Source organism: Eschrichtius robustus, chromosome 11 (genome assembly GCF_028021215.1).
Source record: "Eschrichtius robustus isolate mEscRob2 chromosome 11, mEscRob2.pri, whole genome shotgun sequence".
Taxonomy (NCBI): domain Eukaryota; kingdom Metazoa; phylum Chordata; class Mammalia; order Artiodactyla; family Eschrichtiidae; genus Eschrichtius; species Eschrichtius robustus.
Window position 1 is genome coordinate 58,546,608 of NC_090834.1, and position 12,350 is coordinate 58,558,957.

The window sequence follows — 12,350 nt, forward strand, 5'->3', positions numbered from 1 at the left end:
ATTCTGAGAACAGAACAGGTCTCCACTCCCCTGACCCTGCGCTCGGCCCTGAGGGGAACGCAGCCCAGCTCGGGGTGCTGTGGGGCAGGGGCCCTACCCATCTGCAAATGGGGACTTGAGGCCCCTGTGGGCTGCAGGGCGCACCAGGCAAACAGAGCAGCTGCTCTCCCCACTCACCCTCCGGTCCCGGCCTGAAAGAGCTCCATCCTCACCTGCCCAGTCCCCGGGGCCTCCTGGGGACCAGGATCCCCACACGGCCAGGAGCCAGCCTGGCCCACCAAGAGGGGCAGGGCTGCCGAACCAGTTCTGTCTGAGAAGGGAGTCGAGGGACACAATGCCCGGCCCCCAGGCTGAAGCCCACACAGGTCTGCCAGCTGGTCCTGGTTTGCCCCCGTAGCCCAGGTGGACATGGCTGAGCAAAGACCCGTGTGTTGGCCCCAGGCTGGCTTATCCGGCCCTCGACGCTCCACCCAACTCAGGAGTCTTCCTTTCAAACAGACACTGAGAAGTGGTGATTACATGACTGTGTATAGTGTGTACGCATACAAAGATACATAGAGAAAGGGTATTGTTTTGCCCTTATACAGCACTTGTTAGTAAGAGTGCTGACAACCAGATAATCACTGGCCCCACTTTGCAGAGGGGGAAATCGAGGCACAGGAGGTTTAAGCAACTTGCTCCTGGTCACACACAAAGTCCTCACCCTAGGTTCAGGTTCTTGAGGAGAAGTCCCAGCTTTTTGAGAAGGAATCCTTTTGTCTTCCTTGTCATTCAGTTCCTGGCCCCTCCCGCGACCCAGGGCCAGGACACAGGAGCAGAGCCAGCCAGAGCGAGGGGTCAAGAATCCAGCAAAGTCAAGAATCCAGCATATCCAGCCAGGACACTGCACCCAAGAGCCAGATCTGGAGCTGAAAAGTCAGGTTCCCCAAAGGAATTCCCAGCAAGGCCACAGGAATTCCTGATCTTGAACCAACTGGACTTTTTCATTGACTTCACCTGGTCTGGAGCCTGAGACGGGCACAGGAGAGATCCAAAGCTGGTCATAGCGCCAACACTCTCCAAGAACACAGCAGGTGCTGGCTTGTAAAACATCCAAGTACAAACCCCCATCTTCTTCATCCACCTCCAGACCTCCTCTGAGAAGGTATGACCTCGCCATGTCCCTCCCCAAGCAAATCAAAATAAAATCAGAGGATCACAGGAACTGGAGTTTAAGAAGAAAAAAGGGTTCTGGCTTTCAGTTTTCCTTTAAAAACCCCTGGTTAAAATTGAGAGTTAAAACGGAAAGAATATAAAACGTTGAGGACTAAAAGGAGCGTTTTGGTCCGGGCAGCAAGAGGGCTATGGCTCCTCAGCTACGTTTTGGGGGGAATGTTGGTGGAAGGGCCTCTGGTCAGACAATGGATTTACCATCTCCTGTCAAGCCCAATGTGCAAACTGATGCCAGCGGACCTGAGACCACCACTCCAGAGTCCCTGCTCCCGGGAAAAGCCCAGGTCTTGCAGCAGAGGGGGTCCTGGGAGCATGTGCCTCCCCTCAGGTCTCTCCCCGCCTGGCCCACTACATCAGACACACTCCTTCCCGCGTCAGGGCAGTGGAGGCAGGACGCCCTTCCTCTCCACCACCTCTCCAGGGACCCTAAACCAGAGGCTGGGAATGCAATCAGAACCTAGAAGGAGAAGGTGGCTGCAGCTCCTCTGGGCGTCTGTATCTGAGAGGACCTGAGAGCAGAGGCGAGGCCCAGGACGGACGCCGGGCCTCCCAGAGCTGGGAGGAGAGGCCCGGCTCCACATGGGGTCTCATGGGCATCGTTTATTCATTTGGCAAATCACCTTTGAATAAATACATGATGGGCGGGTGAGTGGATGGGATTCGAGAATGGACAGATGTCACCTGGACATTTCCCAAATTCTAGCCTGGGCAGGAACCCAAGAGCCAAGAGTCCTTTTAAGGTGGCTAGAAAACCAGATGTAGGTGACAAAGAAAGCAAGTCTTGGACACTGGGGCAGGCCTGGGACACAAGGGGCAAGAGTGGGCCTTGGGGATGTGGCAGTTTGTGTGTAAACAAGTGACATCTTCTTGGCACTCTGCTGGCAGACAGCAGGGCCTTGGGAAAAGGTTTTCAACGGATAGAGTCCCTTAGCCATGGTGGCAGTTGGGGTAGGGAGGGTTATTTTAAATCTCAGGCAAGAAGACTCCTCTATGAGAAGGGAATGCTTTGGGGTCCTCGGGACACTGAGGCAAGTGTCCTTGAGAGGGGCAGAGACCTCCCAAGGTCACACAGCAAGTCAGTGGAAAAGCTGGGAAAAGGACGCCAGTGTCCCGGCTCCCAGGCTGGTCCCTGGCCTGGTTGGGGACATGCAGATGGTGGTGAGAACTGTGGGTGCAGGCAGACGGGCAGGTATCAGATGGCCGTGAGGGAGGCACTGCTGAGGATGCGCACAGCAACGGTGCCCGGCAGGTCGCTGGGCTGCCGGCTGTTGCGGTCTCGGAGGTGGAGGGTGTGCAGGGCCTGGAGGTCGTCCGAGCTGGCCTTCAGGTACACCTGGCCCAGGAACTCATCCTTCAGGACTCGGTAGTTCCAGATCTGGAAGGAGACAGAGGATGGTTGGGGGCCATCTCCAAGACAAGGACTACGGGTCTGTGAGGGCTGCTGACAGCGGCGGCAGAGCCTTGACTCCCCTTCCTGTGATGCAGGCTGGGCTGAGGAAAAGGAGCCCTGCATCTGCCTCACCATGGACCTTGGGCAAGGCCATGCCCCTGCCAGAGCCTCAGACTTCCTCCCATATGTCAAAGCTCCCCTCCATGTATACAGTTAAATCTGTCATTATTAGCTCTGATGTTGACCTTGGGTGACCTTGGACAAGTGATACACCCCCTGCTCTGGTTTCCCCATCTTCAACATGAGGTTTGGATCAACGGCTCCTAAGGCTCCTTCCAGCCCAAACATCTATGGGTCTGTGATTTGATCCGGTAGGACTCAGTGTTAAAAAACTTGGAAACCCTACAGTAGCTCCCCCAGGATACCCGAGCGTTTGTTTACAGATGGTTTCTCACCGGGAGAGATGCTGGCCTGGACTCCAGGGACAGAGGGCTTCCTGCCAATGAGCTCAGAACTGTGGTCCCCTTGGCCTGAGAGGGGAAGGAAGCCCGTGCCCAGGACCCTGGCTTTCTGATCCCCTGCTCTCAGGCAATAGTCATTCCCACCATCTGCCACCAGGGAATTAAAGGAACAACTCCCAAGGCTTTGGGGCAAGGTTGGCAGAGATGACCACTGTCCCTGGCCGGGATTCTGACCCTGCTGTGTTCCACAATCCCTACAGCTAATCCAACTCATCAACCCCACAGAGGGGACTCTGGGGTACCAGGAAGGGCAGGCAAGAAAATTCCCTAGGCCACACCGTGTCGGAGACAGAGTGGGAACCAGAACCCAGTGTTCCTGGGTCCCTGTCAAAGGCCCTGCCATGCTGGGCCCAGCCACTCTGAGTGTGGAAGCATGAGGCGGGGGGCCCAGGAGGGACCCCAGACATGCGGGCTCACCTGCACAGTGATGGGCTGGCTTGGTTTCTTGCGGTAGAAGATGCCTTTCACATCATACTCAGGCGTCGAGGTGCCTTTCTGCACGGCTGAGCGGACTTTGTCCCCCTCACTCTTGATGATCACATAAGAGTTAGCCCCTAGAAAGAGGAAATGGGCAACGGGGTGAGGGTGGGGCTGGGACAGGCCCCGGATGAGACAGATGTCTGGAAGCAGAAGCCTGGGCTCGTGTATTCAGGAGAAGGGAGACCAGAGCCTGGCCAGCTCCCTAACTTCCAGAGACAGGAGGGGGCATGCTGGTAATCTCTGGTCTCCAGACCTTTACCCAAGCTGTTCCCCCTGCCCGGAGCACCTTTCTACCCTACTTTCCTTCACCAGGCTTCATACCTTAATACCTCCTCAGCCTGGAGAAAGGCCCCCCCCACCCCAGGAAGCCTTCCCTGAGCCCTCCCTCCTAGCTGCCTGTCCCTGTGTCTGACTGCCCTGCCACACTGGAAGCTGCCCAAGGGCAGGAGGCAGAGCGTGTTCTTCTCTATACGCCCAGCTTAATCCCAGGGCTGGGCCCAAAGTGGATGTCAGGATGGGTTTGCTCATTCAATAAGTGAGAGCAGGAGAGCTCTGGAGGCTGTGTCTGTGGCTTGGGAGGGGAGGAGGGCTGGGGGTTTTCTCCAGGCAAGCTCACCTGTTGGGGAGTCCTTGAGACCAGCGGCCCCAAGGACATGCACCTGGGTCACCTGCTGGGGGTAGCCGCACAGGGAGCTCCAGCAGGAGCGGGGAGGCTCATCCAGGCGTAGCTCCCTGATGCAGGGCAGAGGAGAAGAGGCGGGAGGTGATGGAGAGGGTCCGGGAAGACGGAAGGTCAGGGGATTCAAGAAGAGTGGGGCCGGGGTCAAGAGCAGTGTTTAGTCCAGACAATGCTTGTCTCGGGCAAACAAACCCCCATAAGCTTCCTGCTGCTCCATCCCTACCCAAGGGTGCCCCCTCCTCCCCCAAGGGAAAAGCAATGTACCGAGCATTACTGTGTGCCAAGCACTCTGCTGGGATGTTACAGGTATTATCTCTAATCCTCACAAAGCCCTGGGAGATAAGTGACTGGCACTCTGCCCATTTTACGGATTAGGAAGCATCAGGATCACCGGGGGAAGGGGCTTGCCCAACACAGCAGACTGGCGGGACTGAGGTCCGCTAATTCCACAAGCTGCCTCCCCAGTCTGGGATGTGGGCAGGGAGCACCGACTCTGGGCTGCCTAGCAAGGCGGGAGGGCAGTGTGGGATGCATAGGTCTGCACTGTAGCAGGGATGGGGATGGTTTCAGGGTCCACCTAGCCGGACTCTGCCACTGGTGGCACGGCCTTAGAAACCACCCCCAACCACCGTCGATCCCCAGTTCTGATCTGTAAAACGAAGGGGTCAGGCCTCCCACCCCAGGGTTCAGGAAGAGCAAATGAGATGAGTGAAAGCTTCTTTGTAAACTGTGAAGCGCTCTGCACACGTGAGCAGCTGCTCCTTCGTGTGGCCAAGAGAGGCTGGGACAGGGGAGGAGAGGAAGGGAAAGAAAGGGAATGGATGCTAATGTCAGGCCAGGGAGGCTGGAGGCCCAGGCTCCACGGCTTAGGACGACACTGAAGATCTCTGGGCTGAAGATTGCGGGCCAGCCTGGTGTGGACCTGGGCCCTGCCAACCCAGGCCCCCAGCCAGTCCCCACGCACCGGCAGTTGGAGGGCACGTCAGTGAAGACTCGGAGCAGGAACTCGCCAGTGTGGCCTGGCTCGAAGGTGGTGGGGATGATGACGTAGCGGCCCTCGGGCTGCTCCGTGCGCAGGAAGACACTGCGCGAGTTGATGTAGATGGAGCTGGCGGTCCTGTGCTGCAGGCTGTGCATGCGGTACTGGCGGTTCTCCTCCACCTGACGGGGGCAGAGACACCAGGTCACACAGAGCCCCTCACACCACCCCGCACCCCACGTCTCCCCCTTGTTGCCAGAAGAGGCAACATCTACAGAGTCAGAAGTACGTGAGCATCTGTCTGCCTAGGGCTGGCGGGGCGGGAGGTGGATGCAACTGGGTGGTGGCGGCTAAAGGGTGCGGGGTTTCTTTTTGGGGTGATGGCAGTGTCCTAAAATTGACTGTGGCGACGGCTGCACAACTCTACGAATACACTTGAAGTGAGCGAGTCATATGGTATGTGAATTATATCTCATAAAGCTATTGAGAGGGGTGGCAATGGGAATCCCTCTGGTGACAATGTCTGTGGGGTTTCTGACATCACAACAGAATCAAGTATCACTATCTGCCCAGGACACAGCATGTGTCCATAAAATGACATCACCAGCTGCCGGGACATGCTGGACAATTCCTGGAATAAGTGCCATGATAAGCTATAGTCACATCAGTGAAGATCCTGTCACGTCAAAGTCACAACGTCAGCACGCAGTGAATGTTCCAACATGCTGATGTGAACAAACGGTTATAATACGACCCAGCACATCAAATGCCAGGGCCTCGACTCAGGCCGTGGGCATAGCACACGCACGTGGTTTCATTAGGTTCTTGGTGTCTGGCAGGCCCACGCTGCCCCGCTACACTGCGTGTCATCACACACGGGGCGTCACAACACGCGGAAGGCCTTGGGGCCCAGGCCAGTGGGAAGCCCTCCTGGCTCTGCCCAGGCTGCCTCTTCCCAGTGCCCAGCAAGGCCTCCAACTCAGGGGGGCCAGAGCCCTGAGGGAGGAAGCCGTGGGCGGCCCCCCAGAGCCCAGGCCCGACCACCAGCAATCGTCCCCTTCCCCGTCCAAACAGCCTGTGGGTCTGGGCAGAAGAAATCAGGCTGAGAGCTCCAGCGGGGCCAATCCAAGGCAGGCTGGGCCTCTGTGGGGATCCAAACAGGACCTGTGTCACAGCATAACCATGGCATCAGCCAATGTGGCCAGGGTGACCGGGGTGATGTCGGAGACCAAAGTGTTCTAGAGTGTTCTCCCCTAGGCCCAGGCAGCCCAAACTCTCCTTACCCAGAGCAGGGGTCCCAGCTGGCCTCACCTTGTAGATGTCGAAGCCAATGGCCAGATTTTCACCCTTGCCATCCCGGCGGGTGGACTGTTTTGGCCGTTGTTGGATGCAGATCAGCACTTCATCTTCTGGCTTTTTGACATCAAAGATGTACTGCGGGTGCAGCAGAGGAAGAGGGACACACAGTGAGACCACACTGAAAATGGGCTCGGTGGCTCCCGAAGCTCGGCCCAGAACTCAGCTGTGTGAACTTGGGCAAGTCACATCACCTCTCTGAGCCTCATCCCTCATCTGTGAGATGGGCTGGCAATGTCCACCCTGCATGCGGGGTGGGAGGACTCGGGGAAACGCTGGATGCTCAGCTCCGAGCCTGCATGCAGCTGGTGCTCAATGAAGGCACACCGGGCGTGAGGACTAGGCGGGTGCCAGGGTCATGACCGAGGAGGCCGCAGGGGAGGAGTCCCCGTGGGGAGCCAGCCTGGCCAAGTTCCCCCAGAAGGAGCAGCGTTATGTGTGGAAACAAGGGCTTTGAGCCCCCAGCTCAGCCTCCAAATAAAATGTCCCTGTAACTCTTATCAGGGCACTCATTAGTCCTCAGAGCCTGCAGGTCATATTGTGAGGTTGGGGGTGACAGGACCTCCCAGACATGCCCATCCAACCCCGCTGTACAAACGGTGCACCGAACCCCACGGAGGTACAGGGATGTACCCGAGGTCATGCAGGAGTCCGTGGCAGGATGGTGCCGAGGGCCCCACAGTTGCTCAAGGGGCGGGGGGGTGGGGATCCCCAAGGAGGCCCACCTGCGGGTTCTGGAAGAAGGTGTCCTTGTGGTTGATGCAGCCCCCGCTGCGGTTGTGCAGCGGGTCCTCGTGCCGCGTCCAGGCGCCGCACAGCCGGGCCTCCTCCCACGTCTTGTGTATGCTCAGGTAAGACGTGTTGATCAGGCGGCACTTGATGATGTCCGTGAAGTATCGGCACATGTCCTCAAAAGTCATCCTGGGCGTGGCAAGGGGCTGAGCCGGCCGGTCCCCCCCCCACCCCGCCCACCAGCCTGCCCACTTGCCCCACGTGCTCTGCACCACGGCCTACACAGCAAGTGCGGACATGGCATCACACGGACCCTTCACATCTCTTTTGGCTTCAGTCTCTTGCTTTGTAAAACGGGAATGAATCTAACGAGAGCTGCCTATCTCACAGAGTTAGTGCAGGAATTAAGCAAAGCAATAACAATAAAAGCATGTAATACAACTTCCAGCAGGCAGGAGTTGCCAAAGGCTGGCCGTTACAATTATTAATAGTATGAATAACTAATGTGTACAGCCCTCTACAGTTTCCATCCATTATCATCCACAGCTAGTGGTGGAAACCCCTTGGTAGGCGAGCTGCAGTGGCCAGGATGCGGCCACACCTCCAGGAGCCTGGGCGGGGGAAGGGAAGTGCCCACCCACCTTCAAGTGTGCACATATATGAGAATATGCACATATATGCATCAAGGGTGAACATATCTGAGAAAGGCCTTAGGAGGAAGCCCTTTCCTGATGAGGGTTTTCTACTGCTATGTTTTAATTCGACTGGCCCCTGAGCCACACTGGGCAAAGTGGATCTCATCCACAGGAGCCCAGACCAGAAGGCCTGGGGGGCCTCCTGCAGCAGCTCCCCTGACACCTGCAGGAGGGGACCTCCCTGGGGTGCCAGGATCACTGCCATCTGCCTCTGGATCTGCCTAGGGCCCTCACAACATCTCCCACACACAGGGTACCCTGTATCCCTCCAGGAAGTGGCTCAGTCTCCAAATCAAGTGTCCTACTGAAGAAAGACACTGAGCCTGGCAAGCAGGGCTAAATGCAGAATGAATGAATGCCGAATGAATGAATGCAGGAGTGAATGAATGCAGGAATCATTATCACGCTCTTTAAGCAAGGCTGTTGCCATCTTCCAAGCTCACCTCCTCACCTCCCTGAACTCACTCTTCCCATCCCAAACCCAAGTGTGCTCTCTTGCCTCTGGGCTGGGTCTCTGTCCTTGCCCACCAAGGGCTCCTCTGCACCCTGAGTCTTAGCTCCTCCAAAGGGCCTCTCCTCTTCCTACCTGCTCTCGGCATCAGGCTGCCAGCGTGCCCTCTGCCCTCTGGTCAACTTCCCACCTGCTGGTACCCTGGCCTAGTTGCCGAGGGCTCAGCCTGGGTACCAGAGCAGCCCAGGGTCCCCTGACATGGGCAGTGGGGGCTATGGGGACGAAAGGGTCCATTCTGCCCAATTCACTTTACAGAGGAGGAAACAGGCCCAAAAAGATGCAGTGACTTATCCGAGGCCACACGGCAAGTTGATGGTGGGGCATTTTTAGAGCCCTGGCTCCCGCCTCCCTGTCCAGCGCTTCCTGCCCGGCACACAGGAGGCTCCCCTCTCAGCCCTGGACATCCACCCAGGGCAAGTGCACACTCACCAGAACTCGCCGTCATCCTGCACAGTCACACCCAACTTCTCCCGCTCACTCTTGCTCACTTTCTGCCACTCCTCTGAGCTGGGATGTGAGCACAGGGGAGGGAAGGGAGAGGAGTATCAGAGGAGGGACCCCATCAGGGCCACTCTGGCAAGGGTCAGGAGGCATGAGGGACAGCTGAGCACTAGGCCTCCATCAGTGTGGGTGTGGTCAGGGGCACCCAGGGCCACGCCCAGGCCCCTCTCCAGGAAGTCCTGTCTGCCCACTCTCGCAGGCAACCGTGGGCTGCCACCATGCCGGGGACCCGGAGGTCTGGGAGCAAAGCTGCAGGCTGGGGGCAAGGGGGAACTGACCCACAGTGAAGGGAGCTCCTTCACTGGGGGCCTAGGCTCTGCTCCTCTCCTGGCCTCACCAGAGCCATTAGCCAAGCACAGGGCAGTCACCCCCATTCCCACCCTTGGTGGCCTCCCTCCCTGCTTTCCTCCCCACTCAAGCACCCGACTGGTCTCTACATCCCCTATAGGAATCAGCTCACCCCCACCTCCAGACCTCTGCCCATGCTGAATCCACCCCCCTACATGCCTGCTCCAAAGTAAGTCTTCTCCTAATGTCATCCTCCCCCCAAATCCTTTAAGGCCCAGCCCTGGTGCCACCTCCTCCAGGAAGTCCACCCTGTCCTTGCCCAAGCCCTCGTACCCCGGCCCACCCACCTGGGGTCTGCCCTGTGCCTGCCCCCTGTCCTTGCCCAAGCCCCGGGCCTCACGTGTCACTCCAGGGCCCGTTCCACTCCCGCTCGCCCCAGGGGTTGCGCAGGCGGATCATATCCAGCTTCTCTGACTTGAAGAAGGCCAGCAGGCCACGGCCCAGGCGCACCTTGCGCACATCAGTGATGGCATACGCGTGGCCCTTCACCAGGCCACACGCCAGCCGGGCCTCCATGTCTGCCGCTGTCACTGCCTGTGGGACACAGTTGCTCAGAGGCAGGGCAGGTCAGGCTCCACCTGGAGCCAGGGGCCACACCACCCCCTACAGGACGGGGAGGGAATGGCAGCCCCACACAAAGGGGAGACCTCATTCCTCTGAGGTTAGGGACTGACCTCCGCATTCACAGCCCTTTACAAAGCCGGGGAACAGCAGTGGGGGATAAAGGAAGGGACCTGAAGTGGGATCGGCCCAGGGCTGTGTTGGAATCGACTAGCACTGGCTCAGTTTTGCAATCTGGTTGTTAAAACGTTAGCCTGAAATCAACCATGGTGGGAGTATTTACACCACAGAAGTCAGCAAACCAGGGCTTTTTAATTTTCCAGTCTTTTATCAACATACCACTGGGTCAGCCAAACCTGGGTTCAAATTCTGCCTTCACTGAGTCCCAACTTTCCCACCCAAAACATGAGCAGTCGATGAAATAAGACGATCCTCTTGAAGAGCCCAGGCCTGAGCCAGCAGGCAGTAGGGGCTCCCTCGCCCTTCCCATTGCCTCGCAACTGTGATGCCTTAAACCTTAGCCAAAGGACCTATCACTCCGTTATGAAAGGGCTGAAAAGGGGGACGCTAGTTGAACAGCGTGGGCAAGGCCTTTCATAGTGTAAAGGTTAGGGCAGGGGGCCTGAGGCTTGCACTGTCCAGCACTGGGGAGGGGCTGCACCCTCTAACTGCTCCCCTCCTCCCATGAGGCTGAGGGTCTGGATTTATGATCCAACCTGGGCAGGGGCTCTCCCTGAAAAGCCAGTCACCTCCCACCCCAATCAGGGTCAGTGAAGGGGAGGGGCCGCCTCCGGGGCTTGGCTCTGTGTTCTCACCTTGATGGAGGCACTGATGAGGCCTCCCCGGCTGTGCACTTTCAACACGCGCTCAAAGAGCTGGTTCCTCTTGGCCTCATCACTGGCAAAGTCACTCTCGGTCAAGTCGATGGGCTCGGAAACCCCACCTGTGAAGTCCACCAGCGCATCCGCCGTGTTGCCTCCATCCAGGGCCTGGTAACAGCCTGCCAGCCTGGAAACAATGTGGAAAGAACTCCCAGCTCATGTTCCCCAGCCAGTCTAAATCCTTCACCTGATAGGGGAGATTTCTGAGACTCAGAGAGGTCAAGAGAACTGCTAAGGTCACACAGCAGGCCACACAACAGAGCCAACCCAGGTCTCCGGCTCCCAGGCCAATGTCTGTCCCACTGAACCACAACCATTTTGTCACTCAAATTCCCCTTGGCCTTCACAGCCCCATCTTCAAAAATTAGCTGTCCAGAAATCCAGCAATTCTTTTCAGAAGTGTTAAAAGTTCATATGTCTTTTGACATAATTCTGTTCGAGTAACATTATTTATAACAATGTAAAACTAGCAATCACCTAAATGTCTAACAACAGAGAACTGGTTTTAAAAGCTAATGTTGCCTCTCAAGCGGCCATTGAAGAAAACACTGTAAAAGAATTCCTACTGCAGGGAAAATGCTAGTGCCTGCTTGTTACATTTGAAAAAGCAATACAGCGGACTCCAATTATGTCTAAAATGCATGCAATAATTCATTTCAAAAAGATTAAGCATCTACTATGTGCAACAGATCAGGTGCTAGGACACAGCTGTGGCTCCTTATTTAAATGTTAGGAAAAAGGTTGGGGTCTTAAAGGCAGAGTGCCAAATGTGAACATGAGAAGCTGAATGGGATATATGACAAAATACCATTTCCATAAATTGAAAATATACGCCCACAAAACACCAGCGCAGGTTTTGCAAGGTAACCTACAAACAAAAGAGCCATCAAAGATGTTAAAAGAGCTGCCAGTGGTGGGGGAGGGTGCAGGGAGAGCAAAGGGAAGAAATGGAGACATGGAGAGGGGGTGGGGCCTTCAGGGGACAATGTCCTGCTGTCCTGAACAGAGGAGCTGCCCCATTAACCCAGATGGCCCAAAACAGGGAAGGGGAGAACAGCAACCTGGGAGAATATGCAGGAGTATAGGAGAGTTTTATTATCCTCTGCATGGTTTCCTATATTTTCTGGATTTCCTATAACAGACATGCATTCTTTTTATAATTTTAAAAGTAAATAAAAAAAAAAAAAAACAAGCACAAATGGTGCAGCCCCTGTGTAAAACAGTTTGGTGGTTTCTCAAAACTGTAAACACAGAACTACCATACGACCCAGCAATTCACTCCTAGGTATATATTACAAAGAACTAAAAGGAGACATTCAAACAGATACCTGCACATCAATGTTCATAGCCACATTATTCATAATAACAAGCAGGTGGAAACAGTTTACCCGAGTGTCCATCAACAGATGAATGGATAAACAAAATGTGGCACACACATACAACGGAATACTATTCAGCCATAAACAGGAATGGAATTTTGATACATGCTACAACATGGAAGGAC

At 56.0% G+C, this 12,350-nt stretch overlaps 1 protein-coding gene across 1 annotated transcript in view; it reads right to left on the reverse strand.

The window, feature by feature from the left end:
- The window catches only part of CAPN5 (calpain 5), a 53,609-nt gene continuing 41,259 nt past the window's right edge, over positions 1-12,350 (reverse strand). The window contains exons 5-13 of the mRNA XM_068555847.1: positions 10,781-10,973; positions 9,745-9,938; positions 8,985-9,062; positions 7,343-7,538; positions 6,573-6,695; positions 5,247-5,443; positions 4,220-4,335; positions 3,541-3,677; positions 1-2,587 (exon numbers count right to left, since the gene is read on the reverse strand). Of these exons, the coding sequence (XP_068411948.1) occupies positions 2,405-2,587; positions 3,541-3,677; positions 4,220-4,335; positions 5,247-5,443; positions 6,573-6,695; positions 7,343-7,538; positions 8,985-9,062; positions 9,745-9,938; positions 10,781-10,973 (1,417 nt within the window). The 3' untranslated portion in view covers positions 1-2,404. The remainder of the gene's footprint in view (positions 2,588-3,540; positions 3,678-4,219; positions 4,336-5,246; positions 5,444-6,572; positions 6,696-7,342; positions 7,539-8,984; positions 9,063-9,744; positions 9,939-10,780; positions 10,974-12,350) is intronic.